The 25,199-nt window shown below is 44.7% G+C and overlaps 1 protein-coding gene across 4 annotated transcripts in view; it reads left to right on the forward strand.

Moving 5' to 3' along the window:
• The window catches only part of REV3L (REV3 like, DNA directed polymerase zeta catalytic subunit), a 948,974-nt gene that overhangs the window by 829,752 nt on the left and 94,023 nt on the right, over positions 1–25,199 (forward strand). For 3 of the 4 annotated variants that reach the window (XM_069234598.1, XM_069234599.1, XM_069234601.1), the window contains exon 29: positions 10,370–10,560. In XM_069234598.1, coding sequence (XP_069090699.1) covers positions 10,370–10,560 — 191 coding nt within the window. Of the gene's footprint in view, positions 1–7,100; positions 7,242–10,369; positions 10,561–25,199 lie in introns of those variants that run through there. The other variant, XM_069234600.1, reaches the window with a different exon arrangement.

Raw genomic sequence — 25,199 nt, forward strand, 5'->3', positions numbered from 1 at the left:
ATCAAGAAGCTAAGGCCTTTTGATACTCTGGGGTCGCCTGTTTGCGTGTGTGTGTGAGAGAGAGAGAGAGAGAGAGAGAGAGAGAATGAATTAATGAATGTTGTGGTCCTTTTAGATGCCAAGTATGTGCTGCACAACATGATCATTTTATCTTGACTTTGGAAAGGCCACTGCATCCAAGAAGAATATTTTGACAGCACATACTCCCTTCCAGTTCTTCCTCCAAGAAATGTTTGTTTGGAAATAGATCACTAGCTCATTTCTTTGTCCATCCTAGGTTATGCATACTTAAGTGAATCCTGTCCATGACCCATCTCCTGTATCTTTGCTGGTTCCCCAAAGCAGCAGGAACAGGTTTGGAGGACAGCCTGTTTGCAGTCCACAAACGTTGCTGGGTCCAGTCCAAAGTGGTCTGACCTGCATCTCATGGCTTCTGATTTCAGGAAAACTAGAAATAGGAAATATGCACAGTTCCTGGATTGAGGGGAATTCTTGAACTTTAAATAAAGCAGAGCCTGTGGTTAATCATGACATACCATTTCTATGTATTTGGGGATGTAAGTTTTATTTGTGTAGCACAAACTAACCCAAAAGGCTGCAGAGTGTTCTAAAAGCCCAAAGATAAAGATAGTCAGTATGTGATTGTAGGGACAGCTGGATCCTAGGAGTGTGACTTGACTGTTACTTCATCATGATGTAATGTTCTTCTCAGAGCTGTCTTCAGTTCTTTGATAAATTGAGACAGAGTTTTAGGACCCCTGGTGAATACAAGAAAGCTGTTCAAGATCCCAAGCATAGATTTGAAGGGAATGTTTTTTTTGTTGTTTTTTTTTTTGTTTTCCTTTTTTCAGACTTTTTTCTCAGACATCATTTTCTCTAGCTTGCCGATGTTCCACCTGAAAGTGTGCAGAAAGCCCCCAGAGATGGTGAGCATGTCAGCTTGATAGTTAGGATTTATAATTGTGATGTCGCTGTTGATTTGGCAGCTGGTTTTCCAGATGTGACGGCCAGCAGTGGAAGCCAGTGGTGTTCCCTTTGGGGTAGAGGTGATGTATGTCTTCAGCCTTCCACAAGGCATATTCTTGTGGGTAGGAGTCCCTTTCAAATGGCAAATATGAAGTTGACTTTGCTGTGGCGACTGTGTTGCCACACTGCAGATATGCTATACAAGAGCTTGAAGGCAGTTCTGAAATCTCTTTCTAAGAAAAACAGTTTCACCTTCTTTAGTGCAACAAGGTAGTGCCAAACCATTTTGGTTTCATTGCATTGTGTTCTTTTAGGGCCTGACCCAGTGCTTGTTCAAGGTGAAGCCAAATGGTTTGTGGTTGAATTCCTTGAAGCGTGAGGTTGTTGAGAAAGTTTTTAACTAGTTTTTACTTCTTCTTCTTGAACAATAGCAGGAATTCTGTTCCTGCAAAAAAGTATGTTCAATGGCATATGTGGCTGTAGATACACATGCTTTGCATAAGTCTACCCTCTAGTATTAGGCTCGGAGTGTTACAAGTTGTTTTTCTTCGAAGAACCTTTTCAAGTCATGAGATCGAGTAACCCCCTCCTCTCGGTGATAATGTGCATCAAGTCCTTTGTTAGATTGTTTTCTCTCAGCTATCGGGTACGGACGTATATTCCTCTCGCTCTGGTATTTCTTGGCTTGGCCTATTCTGAACACTTCTTTCCGTCTTTCTTTCAGCTGTGGTATTGTATTTCAATCGTGTATTCTCTGTCTAACACATTTGAATCAAATTTCTGCGTTGGGGGGCAGTTTCACCACCCTTTGGGGTGACAATGCCCATCTTGGGCCAATTACTGCATGTGGTGTCGAGAAATGCTGGGCTAATGGAAAGCACTCCATTTCGATTTTGCTGTCGATGCCATTGGAATTTCCCGCACACCGATCATCATCAGGTGTGTGATCTCTGCTTGTCCCCGGACCACAGGGAAGAAATTTGCAAGGCCTGTCTGTCTTTGCGCTCCAAGAAGACTCTACAAGACCCACATAGATTGGAGATGTTGCGAAGACGCCGGATGACACCCCTGATATCTTCGGGGAAGAGCATGCGCAGGAGGCGATCAAACAAGAAGAGGCTTTTTCCATAGGAGATTCAGACCCGGATGTTCAATCGGACATCGAAAGCCAGCCTCTTTCCTCCGCGCAACCTGTGAGTACTACCCTGATCCCCCATGTAAGGACTTTAAAGAAGCCCCATAAGACGGTCGTCGGTCCACCACTGCCTTCGGGCCATGGTCATATCCGAAAATTACATTTGGATGCCCTACCTTTGGGCGTGGCACTGAAAATATTCAAGACAAAAACGTCTTCGGCATGGACCTCTGGCTCCACACCTCATTCAGCCTGTGGATCGAGTTGAACCTTCGACCCGATTGTTTCGACTCCGACAAAAAACATCTACCTATGTTTCGGAGCCGAAAGCTTCTATTTGACAAAAGGCTTCAAAATTTTCAGAAACTAAAATTCCTCCTTCAAAAGACTCAAGTCTTTCCTCAGACTCCACAGTGGAGCTTATCCTTGAAACTAGGGACGCTCGTCAGCGCAGATTCATATCCAAAAAAGAACAAAATGCATTATTGCTTCTCCTCCAGTTCCAATTCGAAGGAAACTTACTCTCCAGGAAACATTGGACACATATCCTCCACCTAAGAAGCTCTCCAAAGACAAGGCTCCAGTGCAACCTAGGCCTTCTCCTCCATACTCTCCTCTACTTCTTTTTACACCTCCACACTCTCCTCCACCTATTGTAGAACCACAATTTCCTCCACAGGGTTCACCAACACCTCAGGGAGATGACATGGAAGACATTCCACAGGACAAAGACCATTAGGAATCTTATGATATAGATCCCATACTCCCAAATGACCCTTATTTATATCCTGCACGTCCTTCAACCCCTGAAGATGCAACAGCTTATCAGCAGGTCATAACACGGGCAGCTGCATATCATAATGTCCAAGTGCATTCTGACCCAATTGAGAAAGATTTTCTATTCGACACACTAACTTCCACCCACAAAGAAAGTCAATTTCTTTCCATGCTACCAGGCATGCTCAGACATGCTGCAGACATTTTTAAACAGCCAATCAGATCTAGAGTAATTACTCCAAGAGTTGACGAAAAATCAAAAGCCAATCACTGGCGTATCACCAATTCCCAAGCTCTTCTAGCACGGTATGATAGGGACGAGATGGAAGACCTTATCCAGTATCTCCCAGAAAAACATCGTAAAAGGGGACAGGAGATGGTGTCTGAGGGCCAAACTATTTCTAAAAATGCCATTTGGTGCGCCACTTCTGCTGCTGATACAGCCGGACAGGGCATTAAAAATAGCATTATTATTAGGAGACATGCTTGATTAAGATGCTCTGGGTTCAAACCTGAAATACAACAGGCAGTGCTCCAAAGGAGCATTTATTTGGGTAACAGGCTGACACCACTATAGAGAAACTAAAAAAAGACTCAGAAACAGCAAAGGACCTGGGTGCCTTATTCACCACACCGCAAAGGGCTACTTTTCGTCACCCATAATTTAGGGAAGGTTTCAAGACAACACCTACTGAGCCTTCCACCTCCCAGACAAAATAAGACACACAATTTTACAATAGAGGTTCCTTTAGAGATTCCTATAAAAGTGGCAACAATAGAGGTAGAGGGAAGGCGTCCACCTGTAGAGGTTCCACCTCAAACACGCCAGTGACTGGCTACGCCTACCACCAGTGCACACTTCTCCAGTAGTGGAGGCCTACTCCATTTCTACTCCGAATGATCCAATATCACCACGGATCAATGGATTCTATCAATTATCCATCATGGTTACTGTCTAGAACTCACTTCCATTCCACCATATATCCCCTGTGCACACTCACAAACATTTGCACGCCCATCTCACTTTTAAAGTAAGACCTACAATCCCTTCTACTCAAAGGAGCTATAGAACATATTCCCCTATCACAGCAGGGTTTTGGAGTATATTCCATATACTTCCTCATACCAAAGAAAGACAGCACATTTAGACCAATTCTGGATCTCAGACCTCTCAACCTATATATACTTTCAGAGTATTTCATATGGTCACTCCGCAAGATGCTATTCCCCTATTACAGCTACAAGATTACATGACAGCATTAGATCTCAAAGATGCTTATTTCCACATTCCCACACATCGCAAATACCTCTGTTTTGTCATTGCAGGAAAACATTAACAATTCAAGGTTCTAACATTCAGGGTAACAACTGCTTCCAGGATATTCACAATGCTTAGCGGTAGTTGTTGCATTCCTCAGAAGACAACATATTCACGTTTTCCCATACTTGGACGTTTGGCTCATCAAAGCCAGTGCCATCCAACAATGTCAGAAACGTACTCAGTAAACCTTCTACACAGTCTGGGATTTACAACCAACTGTCTCAAATCCCATCTCCAACCCTCACAGATACAGCCTTATCTGGGAGCAATTCTCAATACCTTACTCAGGGTTTTCATTTCCAAACCCAGTGAGGATTCAAGCTTTCCAAACACTTCTGTCTCAATTATAGGAGAACCATACTTACACAGTCAGGCTAGTGATCCAGTTAATAGGGAGGATGGCTTCCTGCATTGCCATCGTTCTTCGTGCCAGACTACACATGCGTCTATTACAACAGTGTCTGTCTCGTCCGTGGTCTCAGTCACGGTGTCATCTTCAGGATCTAGTGTTGGAATGCCAGACTGACCACTCTCTGCAGTGGTAGAATCCCACCAACCTTTCAAAAGGGCGTCCCTTTGAAGACCCTGTGCCTCATATCACTCTCACTACTGATGCATCACTGATAGGTTGGGGAGCTCACCTCCACAACCTCACTATACAAGGCAGACGGGATCACATTTGACAAACTTTTCTGGTCGTACAGAGAACATGACAACTATGTATTATATGCAGAAACTGGGAGGGACACACACATCTCGATTGTCCCTTCTATTGCAGACAATTTGGAAGTGGATAATTCACAATCGCATTCACTTACTGGAAGAATATCTCCCAGGAATGGACAATCAGTTTGCAAACCTTCTAAGCAGGATGCAGCAACAAGTCCATGACTGGGATTTCACCCACAAGTACTTTACCAATACTTTCACCTCTGGAGAGCACCAGAAATAGATCTGCTCGCCACTGTAGAAAATTCAAAATGTCAAAACTTCGCATCCAGATACCCACACCCTCAGTCCAAGAGCAATGCTCTATGGATAAATTGGTCAGGGATATTTGCTTACTCTTTCCCGTGTCTCCCACTCATTCCATTTCTGGTTTGCAAACTGAGACAAACATCACTCACCATGATACTGGTAGCCCCCAGGTGGGCACGCCAACCTTAATACATAACACTATTGGATCTGTCTGTGGTTTTCAACTAAAAACTTACCAACAGACCAGACATTTTGATTCAAAAGTGAGGTCAAATCAGACAACCAGCCCCAAAACACTCAATCTTGCGATATGGCTCCAGAAGTAATTGAGTTTGGATATTTACAACTTCTATCAGACTGTATGGACATTCTTAGAGAGGCAGATCAACTTACAACTAGACAGTGTTATGCTGCAAAATGGAAACGGTTTGTATGCTACTGTCAACTTAAACACATTGATCCACTTAAAGCAACAGTGCAAGACGTTATTTGTTATCTGCTACATTTACAAAAGGCAAATTTAGCATACTTATCTTTAAGACTTCATTTAGCAGCCATAGCTGCTTACCTCCAAAACAGACAACATACTTCTTTGTTCATAATTCCTGTAATTAAAGTGTTTATAGAAAGACTTAAAAGGGTTATTACTCCCAGGGTTCTTCCAGTTTGGAACCTTAATATTGTCCTTACTAGGATGGGCTGTTCTCCGTACAGGAACTGGTCACAGTGGGCAAATGTCAGCAGCTAGAATAGTCGGATCATTGTCTGATCCTGTTTAAAATTACACATAGAAGTTGCCTGCACCTCAGGAACACATCTAATATTTTGAGTCGTAATTGGGGGTGGGCCAAAAAGGAAGACTTGCGCCTGGCCTTGGTAAAACATCAGGAGAGGTTTGAAGGGGGGACACGGTTCTCGGGAAGAGAACTTTGGCTCCTGGAAAAGGGAAGCTATTGAGGAAATTGCACCACTGAGTGAGATTAGAAAAAAAAAAAGTATCAGCTCCCTGGTACACGGATCATCTCAAGACTCTCCAGAGACAATGTAGGAAACAAGAGAAAATGGAAATTAGACTCTGGGCTGTTGGAAAAAGCAAAGCTTAGGGAGTGTTGGAGAATTTACAAAGAGGGCATCAGAACTGCCAAATCATATTTTTATTCTCAGAAAATCAGTTGTGCCTCCAACACCCCCAAAAGAATTATTTGAAGTGGTTAAGGCACTAGCTGGCCCCCCTCCCTCTCAGGAACTTGACGACCCACACATTGACTCTTTTTCAAGCTACTCCAACTCCTACAGGCTAGCCACTGCTTACTTGGAGAGGGTACTGCTTTACAGTCTATGCAAAGCAGGTGTATCTACAGCCACACATGCCATCGAACGGAAAATGTTACTTACCCAGTAGACATCGGTTCGTAGCAGGTAGTGCTGTAGATTTACATGCGCCCTCCCTCCGGCTTGGAGGCCTGTATTTGTAGTAAAATTCTTCTATAAATATTGTACTTATGTATATACACTGCATGGTCAGCACTCACACACACAGTTCTTACCTCACTCGCCTGCAGGAAAACAGTCTAACAAAGTATTCAACGCCCATGTGCACTGTCACCGAGAGGAGGAGTGACTTGAAAAGATTCTTTGAAGAAAAACAACTTGTAACACTCCGAGCCCAACACTAGATGGCAGACTTATACAAAGCATGTGAATCTACAGCACTTCATTCCACTGACAGATGTCTACTGGATAAGTAACATTTTCCTTCTCCCGTCATGGCCTCATTTACCAGTACTGGTTTACAGGTTATATCGGTACTGAGGAGGCTTGCATACGGGTGTAAAAAGAAGACATCTCATCAGGAGTAGAACATCTACTGTGCTGCTTCTCTCGCTCCTTGGTGACTCTGGTTGTTTTTCTACTTCCTTCCAGAGGCTATGTCTTTGAAGCCTGCATGTGAACTGTGTAGGAAGTGATCGTTTATCCACTTGCACAAGGAGCTTGACTGTACCTGCCAAGAGAAGCTGACCTGATCCCATGATGATCTGCACACGATGCAGCTGACTGTACATTGTGCATGGAGGATGTTTTATGTGACTGAGGGGACCAGGTTACCACAAAAGCCACACAGCCTATAGCTGGCCAAGACAGTGATGATCCTAGAATGCATCATCTGGGTAATGGAGCTGCAGCGTTGTTGTATTATTGGAAAATTAAGCCTGCAATGTACTCCTCTCCCAAGTCCCAAAAGGACCAGGAGGTAGTCTGCATGAGTTTCTGTTCTGTCGACTGAAGAATGATGCGGTGAAGGTCCAGTGTTATGGAAAATGTGTCCCTTTATGTGCTAGGGCTATAATAATGTTTGAGGTTCTTGCTTGACCCCAAAAGGTGGCTAGTGCCTCGTAGTCATCAGTGTGTATCCTATTTGTAACTGCTGTATCTGCCTACCTGTTTATGAAGAAAAATATTTTTATTAAGACAAAGCACCTACCTGGAATTGAAGTCACTAAGTGTTATTCACTGTACTTAATCTGAATTTGTAAGTCCCTTTTCCTTGTGGTGTAAATTTGGAATCCTCAACTCATCTACCTTGAGAAAGCCAAGAACCAAAGGTCGTAACTTGGTTATCCATTTTGGAGTGAAATAGTATTGTGGCTCGCAGACACCAGTGGTAAGTGATAGAATCAACACATGATTAACCCCACTAACCACTAATGGTCCTAGGACTAAAGGAAAAGGCTTGGACTGCGACCATCCCTTTTTTATACCTTCTGGAATCCATCTGTACACTTGGTGAGTAAGAGCAGCTGTGTCGTGCAGCTTAGTGCTTCTGCATCACATTTCCATTTGTTCAACTATTTCTTTGATGAAAAGCTGATTTGAGACTCTATCCAGGGTATTTGTTTTTTTCGTATTAGTTATGCATAAAGATTTTGCATGAATAACCATTGTTTACAGTGGGCTGAGTAGCAACAAACTCACTACAGAGCTCATGTGACCGACAAAGAGAATATTTTTTTATTTTTTTTGCTTACAAATATACATTTAGTAAAAGGTCCTTCTGAAAGCACTATGTTTTACTTAAAGTACACCTGTAGCACTTGCTGGTGGAAAATATGAGCAAAGGTAACAGAAATAGGAGGCATGTAAAATGGATTGTCACAAACACGAAAGTCGGACCTTGACCAAGATGCAGTTGGCCACATGAGCTACAGTGATAATAGAACCCACACCCAGCACAGAGGTGAAAGCCACTGAGACCTTGTGTGGACGATAATTCACAGCCTGAGCCTTTTAGAGCATTTGTGACTGGACGTATGCATGTATGACTTAGACCAGGTGGTTTTGTGCTTTACTAGGCAAGGAGCACATTTTGCAAGGCCAGAAGTATCCTCTGTGTAGGAGACAATATGATGAGTCATATGATATTGGTATGAAAAGGGGACATTAATCCATAGCTTCTTCCACCAGTATGTTCTGTTTCTGAAGCTACAATAATTAGAGTGAAGATGAAGTAAATAATTTAGCAACTAATCATCCGCTCTGAATTACGGCAACCTCCTTTTACAGAAACGTATTACACAAAAAGGCAGTACCCTTGTAATAGGAGAAAGAGCTACATCTTTGCGTTATGCTTAAAGTGCAGTTGCAAAGACATTTTTTACAGTGGCATGTTTCCTAGCTGTAGTCTCTTTCCTGATCCATCTTTCTCTCATTCTACCTGTTCTAAGGAATGAAGGTATGCTATGTAATTCACTTACTACTTCTTAAAATCACTTGGATAATTATACAAAATCTGCACAGATAAAAATATAAATATGTCTTAATAGGAGGCGATTTTCTGAGCAGTAATCGTCCCTGTAACTTCAGTTGCTACCTTTATTCTGATGCTGAATATAGTGTGTGTCAAACTTTAGAAGTAAGTTTATTTCATAGATCTCTCTAGCACTTCAACCACAGTGCTTAACAAAACTTATTTATATGGTACAATATTAAGTATAATAGAATCCAATGTGAAATGAAACAGTCCAACATTCATAAGAATGCTGTGATTTAAAAGTTCAACTCTCTGAATGCCTACTTATAAGCAGAGAAAAGGAAGCAAAGAGTGGGAAACAGATTACCAAAAAGAACAGATGATGGACAGAGTGCTGAAAAATGCAAACATTCACCTCCATTCACAAAGATCTGGGTTTAATCTGTTGTTTTTTTGCCCACCACACCACCCAAGTTTGGACCCCGCAATAAGCAAATCAGTCTAGACCCTGCTCCCCATGGGAACAGTCCAGCCCAAACTGCTAAGCCGGGTCCTGTCTGGATCGGGAACAAGCATCCTGACACCAGTTTCCAGGTATCACCCCTCATCAGCCAGGCTAGCTTGAATCAGTCGCATAGTGAGCCGCGGGACCTACGTCTGGGCATACCCTTCCCACTTAGGGTGACAAAAGCAAAATCTATAATTTTTTTGCCCACCACGCCACCCCAGTTTTGCCGGGTGAGGGGTGAAACCCCGAAACCTGTCCCAGGATGCTTGTTTCTGGTCCACAGAGGACCTGGATTGACTGTTCCCACGGGGATTTGCATATGGCTGGTTTACAAACTGGGGGGGGGGGGGGGGGGGGGGGCGTGATGGGCAAAAAAACGATGAATTAAACCCAGATCGTTGTGACTGGGGTGAATGTTTGCATTGTTCAGCATTCCATCCATCAGTGGTTCTTTTTGTTTTGAAAGTGATTTCCAGCAATAGATTAAACAAAGTCCCCTAGAAGACAGAAACAGATGTCATCTGTAGATGGGACCACCAGTCCGATACTGGTGTTGTCATGTGCTTTGTTGAGTAGTCAGGCAGAAACAGTGGTTTGAAAAACACAAAGGCAAAGCAGGTCACTTACTGGTACATGGCAAAGCCCAGAAAAGGTACAATTGCATCAGCAGCAGATAAAGAAACCCACCAGTTGAAGAGCAGATGCCTGGTTTGGATTTGTGCCTTAGCAGATAAGTGTCAGCTAACCTCAGAGTTACATGTATTGTCTAAAATATATTGTGTAGATCATGATTTGAAAGTAGCATACATAGTAAACACATTATTGAGAAGCTAACTCCTCACCCTGCTACATTTTGTTTTCTGTCATTTATAATATAAGCCATATTTGTCATGAAAACGGATTCTTCCCTAACTGCTTTTATGTTCCATTCTTCAGATTCTTGAACGTTCAGTTAAGCTGCTGTTTGAAACGCGGGACATAAGTCAGATCAAACTTTATGTCCAGAGGCAGTGTTTGAAGTTGCTGGAAGGCAAGGCCAGCATGCAAGATCTCATATTTGCTAAGGAGTATAGAGGCAGTCCCTCTTACAGGCCTGGAGCCTGTGTGCCAGCACTGGAGATTACAAGGTAAGGGCAAGTGTGCACATGCTCGTATTTACTTCTATCTGAAACTTGTGTGTTGTGGCCAAAGCACAGATTAGGGTTCAAAGACCCAAGCACACCCCCCAAGCCTCCCTCCAACACCCTCCGCTAGATAAAAAAGGTTGAAGTGACTTTATAGTTAGGTGACAGTGGCAGTTTAAGCATGCCATTTAAAATGTATAACTCAAGTAACTATAACTCGTGCCCCCTCCATGCACAGTTTTAGCATCAATAATTTAATTGAAATCGCTGCAGTGATGTCGATGAAATGAGTGATGTAATATGTGGGGTAATTAGCAGTGCATGGCTAAGGTATAGTTAGTCAGGGCACGAATTATAGGTTCGATGGCATCTGTCGCTGTAGATACGCATGTTCTGCAATAGCTCGCCATCTGGTGTTGGGCCGGAGTGTTACAAGTTGTTTTTCTTCGAAGAAGTCTTTCGAGTCACGGGACCGAGTGACTCCTCCTTTTGTCTCCATTGCGCATGGGCGTCGACTCCATCTTCGATTGTTTTTTTTCCGCCATCGGGTTCGGACGTGTTCCTGTCGCTCCGAGTTTCGGAACGGAAAATTAGCTAATTTCGGAAGATTTTCGTCGGTATTGTTGCGTTCGGGATCGGCGTACTTAGATTCCACACCGCATCGAAGATCGAAGAGCTCCGGTGCCCTTCGGGGTAGTTTTTCGATCCTCCGTCCGGGCCTGGTCGGCCCGACCGCGTGCTGAAGAACGCCGATGGAACGGACCCCGTTCCGTTTCTGCCCCAAATGCCACAATAAGTACCCTTACACAGACCAACACTTGGTCTGCAACCTGTGCCTGTCACCTGAGCACAGCGAAGACACCTGCGAGGCCTGTCGTGCGTTCCGGTCCCGAAAAACACTCTGAGACCGTCGAGCCAGAAGACTTCAGATGGCGTCCGCACCGACAGCCCAACGGGAGTTCGAGGAACAGGAAGAAGAAGGTACCTTCTCGATCCAAGACTCAGACTCCGAAGGATTCGACGATACACAAACCGTGAGTAAGACGTCGAAATCCACTCAGAAGAACATTTACAAGGCCCAGGGGACGCCACTGCCACCAGGCCATGGCTCCACCCATAAATTCGGTGACCGCCCGTCGGCACCGAAAAAGGCCCACACAGTGCCGAGATCGTCCGACTCCGGTCGAGACACCGGCACGCAGCCTTCTCGGGACCGAGAAAGTGCTGGAGACAAGCCTCGACACCGAGATGCCGGTGCCGACACGGCTCGACGCCGAGACAGCGGCACCGAAACAGATCGACGCCGAGAGGTTTCGGCCCCGAAAAAGAAAAGAGTCACCTCGGAGCCGAAAAAACACGCAGACAGGGTTTCGATGCCGAAACAAACTGCAAGCGACCCAGCTTCAGGCTCTTATACAGAAGAGCACTCGCTAACCTCCCAAATGCAGAAGCATAGGTTTGAGGAAGAGCTGCAAACAACTGATGTGGACCATACGCAAAAGCGTATCTTCATACAGCAGGGGACAGGAAAAATAAGCACCCTTCCCCCCATTAGGAGAAAGAGAAGGTTGGAGTTCCAGACGGAACAAACACCACAACCAAAAGTGGTGAAAAGAGTTACCCCACCACCCTCTCCTCCGCCTGTGATTAACGTCTCACCAGCACAAACTCCATCACACTCCCCAGCTCACACCACCATGAGCCAGGGTGACCAAGATCAGGACGCATGGGACCTATACGACGCCCCAGTGTCAGATAACAGTCCGGAGGCATACCCTACAAAGCCATCTCCACCAGAAGACAGCACCGCGTATTCTCAAGTGGTGGCTAGAGCAGCACAATTTCACAACGTAAGCCTCCACTCAGAACAGGTCGAGGATGATTTCTTATTTAACACACTCTCCTCCACCCACAGCTCCTACCAAAGCCTGCCTATGCTCCCTGGTATGCTCCGGCACGCAAAAGACATCTTTAAGGAGCCGGTCAAAAGTAGGGCAATCACACCAAGGGTGGAAAAAAAGTATAAGGCGCCTCCTACAGACCCGGCTTTCATCACTTCACAGCTGCCACCAGACTCTGTCGTTGTAGGAGCAGCTAGGAAAAGGGCCAACTCTCACACATCTGGAGATGCACCACCCCCAGATAAAGAAAGCCGCAAGTTCGATGCAGCTGGTAAAAGAGTCGCAGCACAAGCTGCAAACCAGTGGCGCATCGCGAACTCACAGGCACTACTTGCGCGCTATGACAGAGCCCACTGGGACGAGATGCAACATCTCATTGATCATCTGCCCAAGGACTTACAAAATAGGGCAAAACAAGTGGTTGAGGAGGGACAGACCATTTCCAACAACCAGATCCGCTCCTCCATGGACGCTGCAGATACAGCTGCACGGACAATTAATACATCCGTAACTATCAGAAGGCATGCATGGCTCCGAACGTCTGGATTTAAACCAGAGATTCAACAAGCAGTTCTCAATATGCCTTTTAATGAAAAAGAACTGTTCGGTCCAGAAGTGGACACAGCGATTGAGAAACTCAAAAAAGATACGGACACTGCCAAAGCCATGGGCGCACTCTACTCCCCGCAGAGCAGAGGGAATTACAGCACATTCCGTAAAACGCCCTTTCGAGGGGGGTTTCGAGGTCAAAGCACACAAGCCAGCACCTCACAAGCCACACCGTCCAGTTACCAGGGACAGTATAGAGGAGGTTTTCGGGGACAATATAGAGGAGGGCAATTCCCTAGAAATAGAGGAAGATTTCAAAGCCCCAAAGCCCCTACTACTAAACAGTGACTCACAGGTCACTCACCCCCTCCACACAACACCAGTGGGGGGAAGAATAGGTCATTATTACAATGCATGGGAGGAAATCACTACAGACACTTGGGTTCTAGCAATTATCCAACATGGTTATTGCATAGAATTTCTACAATTCCCTCCAAACATACCACCAAAAGCACAAAATTTAACAACACACCATTCCAATCTCCTGGAGATAGAAGTGCAGGCACTATTGCAAAAGAATGCAATCGAATTAGTGCCAAACACACAAATAAACACAGGAGTTTACTCACTGTACTTTCTGATACCAAAGAAGGACAAAACACTGAGACCAATCCTAGACCTCAGAGTAGTGAACACTTTCATCAAATCAGACCACTTCCACATGGTCACACTACAAGAAGTATTGCCATTGCTAAAACTGCACGACTACATGGCAACTTTAGACCTCAAGGATGCTTATTTCCATATACCAATACACCCATCGCACAGGAAATACCTAAGGTTTGTATTCAAAGGAATACATTACCAATTCAAGGTACTGCCTTTCGGATTAACAACCGCACCAAGAGTCTTTACCAAATGTCTAGCGGTAGTCGCAGCACACATAAGAAGGCAGCAAATACATGTGTTCCCATATCTAGACGACTGGCTAATCAAGGCCCATTCGTTAATAGAGTGCTCAAATCACACAAATCATATCATACAAACCCTCTTCAAACTAGGGTTCACCGTCAATTTCACAAAATCCAAAATTCTGCCACGCAAGGTACAACAATACCTGGGAGCCATAATAGACACATCAAAAGGAGTAGCCACTCCAAGTCCACAAAGAATTCAAAATTTCAACACCATCATACAACGCATGTATCCAACACAAAAGATACAGGCAAAGACGGTATTACAACTCCTAGGCATGATGTCATCATGCATAGCCATTGTCCCAAACGCAAGACTGCACATGAGGCCCTTACAACAATGCCTAGCATCACAGTGGTCTCAAGCACAGGGTCACCTTCTAGATCTGGTGTTAATAGACCGCCAAACTTACCTCTCGCTTCTGTGGTGGAACAACATAAATTTAAACAAGGGGCGGCCTTTCCAAGACCCAGTGCCACAATACGTAATAACAACAGATGCTTCCATGACAGGGTGGGGAGCACACCTCGATCAACACAGCATACAAGGACAATGGAACGTACATCAAACAAAACTGCATATCAATCACCTAGAACTTCTAGCAGTTTTTCAAGCACTAAAAGCTTTCCAACCAATAATAGTTCACAAATACATTCTCGTCAAAACAGACAACATGACAACAATGTATTATCTAAACAAGCAGGGGGGGACGCACTCCACGCAGTTAAGCCTGCTAGCACAAAAAATTTGGCATTGGGCAATTCACAACCAAATTCGCCTAATTGCACAGTTTATACCAGGGATACAAAATCAACTCGCAGACAATCTCTCTCGAGATCACCAACAGGTCCACGAATGGGAAATTCACCCCCAAATTCTGAACACTTATTTCAAACTCTGGGGAACACCTCAGATAGACTTGTTTGCGACAAGGGAGAACGCAAAATGCCAAAACTTCGCATCCAGATACCCACACAAACAATCCCAAGGCAATGCCCTATGGATGAACTGGTCAGGGATATTTGCTTACGCTTTTCCTCCTCTCCCTCTCCTTCCTTACCTGGTAAACAAACTCAGTCAAAGCAAACTCAAACTCATATTGATAGCACCAACTTGGGCAAGGCAACCCTGGTACACAACGCTGCTAGACCTATCAGTGGTACCCTGCATCAAATTGCCCAACAGGCCAGATCTGTTGACACAGCACAACCAAAAGATCAGACACCCAGATCCAGCATCGCTGAATCTAGCAATCTGGCTCCTGAAATCCTAGAATTCGGGCACTTACAACTTACCCAAGAATGTATGGAAGTCATAAAACAAGCAAGAAGGCCATCCACCAGGCACTGCTATGCAAGTAAATGGAAGAGGTTTGTTTGCTACTGCCATATTAATCAAATACAACCATTACACACAACTCCAGAACATGTAGTGGGTTACTTGCTTCACTTACAAAAATCTAACCTAGCTTTCTCTTCCATTAAGATTCACCTTGCAGCAATATCTGCATACCTGCAGACTACCTATTCAACTTCCCTATATAAAATACCAGTCATTAAAGCATTCATGGAGGGCCTTAGGAGAATTATACCACCAAGAACACTACCTGTTCCTTCATGGAACCTAAATGTTGTCCTAACTAGACTTATGGGTCCACCTTTTGAACCCATGCACTCCTGCGACATACAGTTCCTAACCTGGAAGGTGGCATTTCTCATCGCCATTACTTCCCTGAGAAGAGTAAGCGAGATTCAGGCGTTTACTATACAGGAACCTTTTATACAACTACACAAAAATAAAGTCGTCCTAAGGACCAATCCTAAATTTTTGCCAAAGGTTATTTCACCGTTCCATCTAAATCAAACAGTGGAACTTCCAGTGTTCTTTCCACAGCCAGATACCGTAGCTGAAAGGGCACTACATACATTAGATGTCAAAAGAGCATTGATGTATTACATTGACAGAACAAAAAACATCAGAAAAACTAAACAACTCTTTATTGCATTTCAAAAACCTCATGCAGGAAACCCAATTTCAAAACAAGGTATAGCCAGATGGATAGTTAAATGCATCCAAATCTGCTACCTTAAAGCTAAACGACAGCTGCCCATTACACCAAGGGCACACTCAACCAGAAAGAAAGGTGCTACCATGGCCTTTCTAGGAAACATCCCAATGCAAGAAATATGTAAGGCAGCCACATGGTCTACGCCTCACACATTCACCAAGCACTACTGTGTAGACGTGTTATCCGCACAACAAGCCACAGTAGGTCAAGCCGTATTAAGGACATTATTTCAGACTACTTCCACTCCTACAGGCTGATCCACCGCTTTTGGGGAAATAACTGCTTACTAGTCTATGCAGAACATGCGTATCTACAGCGACAGATGCCATCGAACTGAAAATGTCACTTACCCAGTGTACATCTGTTCGTGGCATCAGTCGCAGTAGATTCGCATGTGCCCACCCGCCTCCCCGGGAGCCTGTAGCAGTTTGGAAGTTACCTTCAATTATTTATATATGTATCATCTCAACCTTAAATAGGTGCATACTTAGTCACTCCATTGCATGGGCACTATTACTACAATTCAACTCCTACCTCACCCTCTGCGGGGAAAAACAATCGAAGATGGAGTCGACGCCCATGCGCAATGGAGACAAAAGGAGGAGTCACTCGGTCCCGTGACTCGAAAGACTTCTTCGAAGAAAAACAACTTGTAACACTCCGGCCCAACACCAGATGGCGAGCTATTGCAGAACATGCGAATCTACTGCGACTGATGCCACGAACAGATGTACACTGGGTAAGTGACATTTTCATTACAGGGATACAACTGCCCCACAAATTCAGTGTATTTCCCTGTCTAAAAGTGCAGGCAGGGAAAAAGTTTGTGCTCCCACTTGGCAGGAGCAACTTTGCACTTCCACTGGATGGGAGCAGATCACACTTTCCCTGCGGTGCTGCCTGCGTTCTCGTCCCAGAGTCTGCCCCAGGGAATGGGGTCCCTGGGGCCTTCTATGGCTCGGGGAGGGGGCCCCGCACCCCGTCTCCTTTATTAAAATATCAGGCATGGGGTAATAGGGTCCCTGTGGTATCTTACAGGCTTGAGGAGGGTGCAACTCCCCCTGTACATAATATATGTCTCAGTAGGGGGTGATGTGGGGGGGGACACTCTGGCCCACCAAAGTTAATGTTTTTTAAACTGTGTGGATTCGCTCACCGGCGAATTTGCAGCAATGTTTTTTTATTTTTAAACCGTTTTTGGCTCCAGGTGGGGCCCACCACCAGGCCTAGGAGTTCATGGCATCCCTTCCCAGCCCTTTTATAGTATTTTTTTAGTTTTTGTTTTTTTAAAACTTTTTTCTGCTTCTACATTGTGATGTGGTGTTAGATTTTATATATATATATATATATATATATATATATATGTATATATATATATATATATATATATATATGTTCGGTGGCATGTGTAGCTGCAGATACACATGCTGTGCACATCCCGCCATCTGGTGTTGGGCTCGGAGTGTTACAAGTTGTTTTTCTTCGAAGAAGTCTTTTCGAGTCACGAGATCGAGGGACTCCTCCCATTTCGGCTCCATTGCGCATGGGCGTCGACTCCATCTTAGATTGGTTTTTTTCCGCCATCGGGTTCGGACGTGTTCCTTTTCGCTCCGTGTTTCGGGTCGGAAAGTTAGTTAGAATCTCGGAAAAATCGTCGGTATTGTTTGCGTTCGGTATCGGGTTAGTTATAACAGATCGACACCGACTTTTGAAGAGCTCCGGTGGCCCTTTGGGGTTTTTTCGATCCCCCCCGTCGGGGCCTGGTCGGCCCGGCCACGTCTCTTCAAGGCTGATGGAACAGACCCCATTCCGCTTCTGCCCAAAATGCCATAACAAGTATCCATATACAGATCAGCATCTGGTCTGTAACTTGTGTCTGTCTCCAGAGCACAAGGAGGATACCTGTGAAGCCTGTCGAGCGTTTCGGTCGAGGAAAGGGCACGCTGGTGGCGAAGTCATCCGACTCCGGTCGAGATACCGCCACACAGCAATCTCGGGCTCGAGATAGTGGCTCTGAGCAGGTTCGGCACCGAGACAGCGGCACCGAAATGAGTCGGCACCGAGAGACCACAACGCCGAAAACAAAAAAGGTTTCGTCGGAACCGAAAAAAGTAGCCGAAAAGGTTTCGATACAGAAACATCCGGCTTCGGAACCAAAATCAGGTTCCTACACAGAGGAACAAGGACTGTCCTCACAAATGAAAAAACATACATTTGGACAGGAATTAGAGACAATGGAGCCGGACTACACCCAAAGACGGCTCCACATCCAAAAAGAAACGGGAAAGATCAGCACTCTCCCTCCTATTAGGATGAAACGCAAACTTGCCTTCCAGGAGAAAGACAAGCAGCCACAGGCAAAGGTGGCTAAACAAGTAACCCCGCCACCATTTCCACAGTGCTCTCCGCAACCATCACCGGTAGCCACTCCACCTATGATGCAATCCCCGACCCACACAGGGATGAGTCAAGATGACCCTGACGCATGGGACCTTTATGATGCACCAGTGTCAGATAATAGTCCTGACTGTTATCCAGCTAGACCGTCGCCACCAGAAGATAGTACAGGATACGCACAAGTGGTGTTGAGGGGAGCGGCATTTCATAATGTCAGCCTACATGCAGAGCCCATTGAAGACGACTTTCTATTTAATACACTGTCGTCCACACACAGCCAGTACCAGAGTCTTCCCATGCTACCTGGGAAGAAAAAATATAAACCGCCACCAACAGACCCTGTGTACATCACACAACAGCTAACACCGGACTCAGTTGTAGTAGGGGCAGCTCGCAAAAGAGCAAACTCACATACTTCAGGAGATGCACCACCTCCAGATAAGGAAAGTCGCAAATTCGACGCAGCAGGCAAAAGGGTGGCGGCACAGGCAGCAAACCAGTGGCGTATTGCAAATTCACAGGCTTTGTTGGCCAGATATGATAGGGCTCATTGGGACGAAATGCAACATTTTATAGAACATTTGCCCAAGGAGTTCCACAAAAGAGCACAGCAAGTAGTTGAAGAAGGACAGAGTATCTCCAACAATCAGATACGGTCAGCTATGGATGCTGCAGACACAGCTGCATAGAACTGTCAACACAGCAGTAACAATAAGAAGACATGCATGGCTGCGTACATCAGGATTTAAACCAGAAATACAGCAAGCTGTGCTCAATATGCCATTTAACGGACAGCAGTTGTTTGGGCCGGAGGTGGACACTGCTATCGAAAAACTTAAGAAGGACACTGACACAGCCAAAGCCATGGGCGCACTCTACTCCCCACAGAGCAGAGGCACATTTCGAAAAACACAGTTTCGAGGGGGGTTTCGAGGGCAAAGCACAGAACCCACAACCTCACAAACAAGGCCCACTTATCAGAGCCAATATCTGCGTGGAAGTTTTCGGGGACAATATAGAGGGGGACAGTTCCAAATAAATAGAGGAAAGTTCCAAAGTCCCAAAACTCCTCAAAATAAACAGTGACTTACAAGTCACACATCCCCAACACATAACACCTGTGGGGGGGGAGACTAAGCAAGTTTTACAAACATTGGGAGGAAATAACAACAGATACTTGGGTCCTGGCAATTATCCAGCATGGTTATTGCATAGAATTTCTCAAATTCCCTCCAAACGTCCCACCGAAAACACACAATATGTCAAAACAACATATAGATCTTCTAGGACTAGAAGTTCAGGCGTTGCTACAAAAAGAAGCAATAGAATTAGTACCAACAGAAAGGAACAGGAGTTTACTCTCTGTACTTTCTCATACCCAAAAAAGACAAGAGTCTGAGACCTATATTACATCTCAGAACATTAAATACCTACATCAAATCAGATCACTTTCACATGGTGACATTACAACACGTAATCCCACTGCTCAAACAACAAGACTACATGACAAAACTAGACCTAAAGGATGCATATTTCCATATACCGATACATCCTTCACACAGAAAGTACTTAAGGTTTGTATTCCAAGGGGTACACTACCAATTCAAGGTGTTGCCGTTCGGAATAACAACTGCGCCAAGAGTTTTTACAAAATGCCTAGCAGTCGTAGCTGCACATATCAGAAGGCAGCAAATACATGTGTTCCCGTACCTAGACGATTGGTTAATCAAAACAAACACGCTAGAACGGTGTTCACAACACACAAAGTATGTCATAGAAACCCTCCACAAACTAGGTTTCTCAATCAACTACACAAAGTCACACCTTCTGCCGTGTCAAACACAGCAATACTTAGGGGCGACAATCAACACAGCAAAAGGGATTGCCACGCCAAGCCCACAAAGGGTTCAGCTATTTCACAATGTAATACAGGCCATGTATCCAAATCAAAAAATACAAGTCAAAAAGGTAATGAAACTCCTAGGCATGATGTCCTCATGCATAGCTATTGTCCCAAACGCAAGGTTGCACATGCGGCCCTTACAACAGTGCCTAGCATCACAGTGGTCACAGGCACAGGGTCAAATTCTAGATCTGGTGTTGGTAGACCGCCAAACACCTCGCTTCAATGGTGGAACAGTATAAATTTAAACCAGGGGCGGCCTTTCCAAGACCCAGTGCCACAATACGTAATAACAACAGATGCCTCCATGATAGAGTGGGGAGCACACCTCAATCAGTACAGCATCCAAGGACAATGGGACACTCACCAAAAACACTTTCACATAAATCACTTAGAACTATTGGCAGTATTTCTAGCGCTGAAAGCATTTCAACCCATAATAAGCTACAAACACATTCTTGTCTAAACAGACAACATGACAACGATGTATTACGTAAACAAACAGGGAGGCACACACTCAACACAGTTGTGTCTCCTGGCACAGAAAATATGGCATTGGGCGATTCACAACCACATTCGCCTAATAGCACAATTTATTCCAGGAATTCAGAACCAGCTAGCGGACAATCTTTCTCGGGATCACCAACAGATCCACGAATGGGAGATTCACCCCCAAATACTGAATACTTACTTCCAAAGTTGGGGAACGCCACAAATAGATCTATTTGCAACAAAGGAAAACGCAAAATGCCAAAACTTCGCATCCAGGTACCCACAAGATCAGTCTCAGGGCAATGCGTTATGGATGAGTTGGTCAGGGATATTTGCTTACGCTTTTCCCCCTCTCCCACTCCTTCCATATCTAGTAAACAAGCTGAGTCAAAACAAACTCAAACTCATACTAATAGCACCAACATGGGCAAGGCAACCTTGGTACACAACACTACTAGACCTCCCAGTAGTGCCTCATGTCAAACTACCAAACATACCAGATCTGTTAACGCAACACAAACAACAGATCAGACACCCAAATCCAGCATCGCTGAATCTAGCAATCTGGCTCCTGAAGTCCTAGAGTTCGGACATTTAGACCTTACACAGGAATGTATGGAGGTCATAAAACAAGCTAGGAAACCTACCACTATACATTGCTATGCAAATAAGTGGAAAAGATTTGTATATTACTGCCACAACAATCAAATTCAACCCTTACACGCATCTGCCAAAGACATCGTAGGATACTTACTACATTTGCAAAAATCAAAGCTAGCTTTCTCTTCCATTAAAATACATCTTACAGCAATTTCAGCTTATCTGCAAATTACGCACTCAACTTCTCTATTTAGAATACCAGTCATAAAAGCATTTATGGAAGGTCTAAAGAGAATTATACCACCAAGAACACCACCAGTTCCTTCATGGAACCTCAACATTGTCTTAACACGACTCATGGGTCCACCTTTTGAGCCCATGCACTCTTGTGAAATGCAATACTTAACATGGAAAGTTGCATTTTTAATTGCCATCACATCTTTAAGAAGAGTAAGTGAGATTCAAGCTTTTACCATACAAGAACCATTTATTCAGATACACAAGCATAAAGTAGTTCTACAAACAAATCCTAAATTTTTACCAAAAGTCATATCACCGTTCCACTTAAATCAAACAGTAGAATTACCAGTGTTCGTCCCACAGCCAGACTCTGTAGCGGAAAGAGCACTACATACATTGGACATCAAAAGAGCGTTAATGTACTACATTGACAGAACAAAACTAATTCGCAAAACAAAACAATTATTTATTGCTTTCCAAAAACCTCATACAGGAAATCCAATTTCTAAGCAAGGCATTGCTAGATGGATAGTTAAGTGCATTCAAACCTGTTATCTTAAAGCTAAAAGAGATCTGCCTATTACACCAAAGGCACACTCAACTAGAAAAAAAGGTGCTACCATGGCCTTTCTAGGAAATATTCCAATGACAGAAATATGTAAGGCAGCTACATGGTCTACGCCTCATACATTTACCAAACACTACTGTGTAGACGTGCTAACAACACAGCAAGCCACAGTAGGCCAAGCAGTACTACGAACATTGTTTCAGACAACTTCAACTCCTACAGGCTGAACCACCGCTTTTGGGGAGATAACTGCTTACTAGTCTATGCACAGCATGTGTATCTGCAGCTACACATGCCACCGAACGGAAAATGTCACTTACCCAGTGTACATCTGTTCGTGGCATTAGTCGCTGCAGATTCACATGCGCCCACCTGCCTCCCCGGGAGCCTGTAGCCGTTTAGAAGTTGATCTAGAACATCTGTATATTTGTAAATATATATATTACTTTAAACTACATTATGTACATACGTATTCACTCCATTGCATGGGCACTATTACTAGCATATACAACTCCTACCTCACCCTCTGCGGGGGAAAACAATCTAAGATGGAGTCGACGCCCATGCGCATTGGAGACGAAATGGGAGGAGTCCCTCGATCTCGTGACTCAAAGACTTCTTCGAAGAAAAACAACTTGTAACACTCCGAGCCCAACACCAGATGGCGGGATGTGCACAGCATGTGAATCTGCAGCGACTAATGCCACGAACAGATGTACACTGGGTAAGTGAAATTTTCCATATATATATGTATGTATGTTCAAAGCATTTGTGCCTTAATTGCTTAGAAACTACTGGATGGATTTACACCAAATCTCAAATAGCGCACCAAGTTCTAGCTTTGTGCCGAATTTGGTGTAAATCCATTTACTGTTTGGTGTGCAGCTGTGTATAAAATTCCTATTAAAAAATGAATGGGGAAAACTCATTTTGGGGACATACTATTTTCTCAGCCCTCGCTTGCCGGATGCCTCCTGAAGCTTACCAGTTTCCCATGGGAACATGGTCCTAAGCACAACTGCCCTGTGACGACCGCCAGTAGGTAATATATGTTAGCCATGCTGTATTTATCGTTAGGACCTAGTTACCATAGGAAATAGATTTTTTGGTTTGCTAATAACTTTGGTGCCATTTGATGTATTGCAACAAAACTTTATTACCAAAAAAAAAAAAAAGGTTTATTCACCTCAGCTCCTGCCTGGAAAGTTTCTGGGTGATCTGTCAAGCGGGGCAGATAAAAAAGGGGGCTCAAACCCTACATAAGGACCAAGAGGACGAGGATTTCCTACTGGAGACACTTTCCTCCACACAGCCCTCTCTCCACTTTTTTCCCATGCTGAAGACCACATCTAAAACATTCAAGGACCTGGTCAAAGCCAAAATGATCAGTCCTTGGATGGGCAAGAAGTATAAAGCTTCTCTTTCAGATCCTCCTTACATCAGAGTTCGGCTCCCTCCGGATTCCCTGGTAGACCACACAGCCTGCCCCAGCTCCCCCCCCCCCCCCCCCCCCCCCCCCCCCACCAGACTCCCTGGTAGTCCCCACTGCATTGCAGCTCAGTCAGCCACCCTTTGATGTATCACAATTCAGTCAGTCTATTCTCAAGGTACTACCTGGGCCACTTTGATTAAATGAAGGAGCTCCTCCAACACCTCCTGGAGCAATACTGGAAATGGAGCTGTGACCTCGAATTATGTTTGGCACTTGTGGCTTTAGATACGCATGCTCTGCATACTCCTGTCATCTAGTGTTGGGTCTGGAGTGGTTCAAGTTGTTTTTCTTTGAAGAAGTCTTTTGAGTCACAAGATCGAGTGACTTCTCCTCTCAGTGATACTGCGCATGTGCATTGACTCCTTTGTTAGATTGTTTTCTCTTTGCCGTCAGGTTTGGCCGTGTGTGCTTCCGCTGTGTGTCTTTGACTCCTTAGGTTTGGTTTCTATCTCCCTTTTTCAGTTCTGACGGTACTGTATTTGATCACGCATTTCTGCTTCTGTGCTCCCTATGTTTTCACTAGTTTGGGCTTCGACCTCCCTCCCTTCGAGCCATTAGTGCCCATCTCTGGCCTACCTTCTACGTGGCTCCGACATCAACGGAAATGATTCCCTAATGGAACGTACAGCATTTAGTTTCTGTCCCCGGTGCCACAGTAAGTTCCTGCACACCAGCCAACACCTCATGTGCAAAGGCTGACTGGTATGCCTGCAAGTGGTTTTGATACACGAAGACCCTTCGGGACCGGAGGGCTCGGTGACTTGAGATGGCGCAGAAGGTGTCGGGCGACACTCCAGATCTCTTTGGGGAAGAACTAGCCCAGGAAGGGCCAGTAGTCCAGAAGGAAGAAGCTATTTCCATCGAGGACTCAGACTCTGATGTTTGGTCTGACATGAAGAGCCAAGAACTGCCCAGCGTTTAAGTACTGTGGCCCATGCTGTCCCACAGAAATCCTTCAAAAAGGCCCTTCTGCCTATCTTAGAGGTCACCGGTTCACCACTGCCTCCCGGCCATGGTCGCACCAAAAGACTGTGTCGGCCGCCTTGCCTTCAGGCTGGGAACCGAAAATTGCCGCGAAGGCTAAAGCCTCAACCTCGTCTTTGACCTCCACCATCTTGGACCAATAAATTGTTTCAGTGTTGATCCAAACCTCTGGATCGATCCAGCAGCTGACTGCTTCGACCTCGGCACTAACCAAGATCCAGAAGCAAAAGCCTTTGTGCCGAAATGCTCAAAACAAAAGGACTCCAACCAGTCTTCCACTAGCCCTTCTCCAATCCTCAAAAGGATAAATGCTAGACAGTGCAAAATTCAAGTCCAGGAAGGAACTGGCCTCATCATCTCCACCACTTCCTCTCCTGTATCTGTATTTCCAAAGAGGAAACCAACATTTGAGGAAGCCTTGAGCATTGCGATCCCTCCAAGGAAGAAGAAAAATTATAAGGCCACCAGGCCTT

The sequence above is a fragment of the Pleurodeles waltl genome, chromosome 5 (assembly GCF_031143425.1).
Source record: "Pleurodeles waltl isolate 20211129_DDA chromosome 5, aPleWal1.hap1.20221129, whole genome shotgun sequence".
Lineage (NCBI taxonomy): Eukaryota > Metazoa > Chordata > Amphibia > Caudata > Salamandridae > Pleurodeles > Pleurodeles waltl.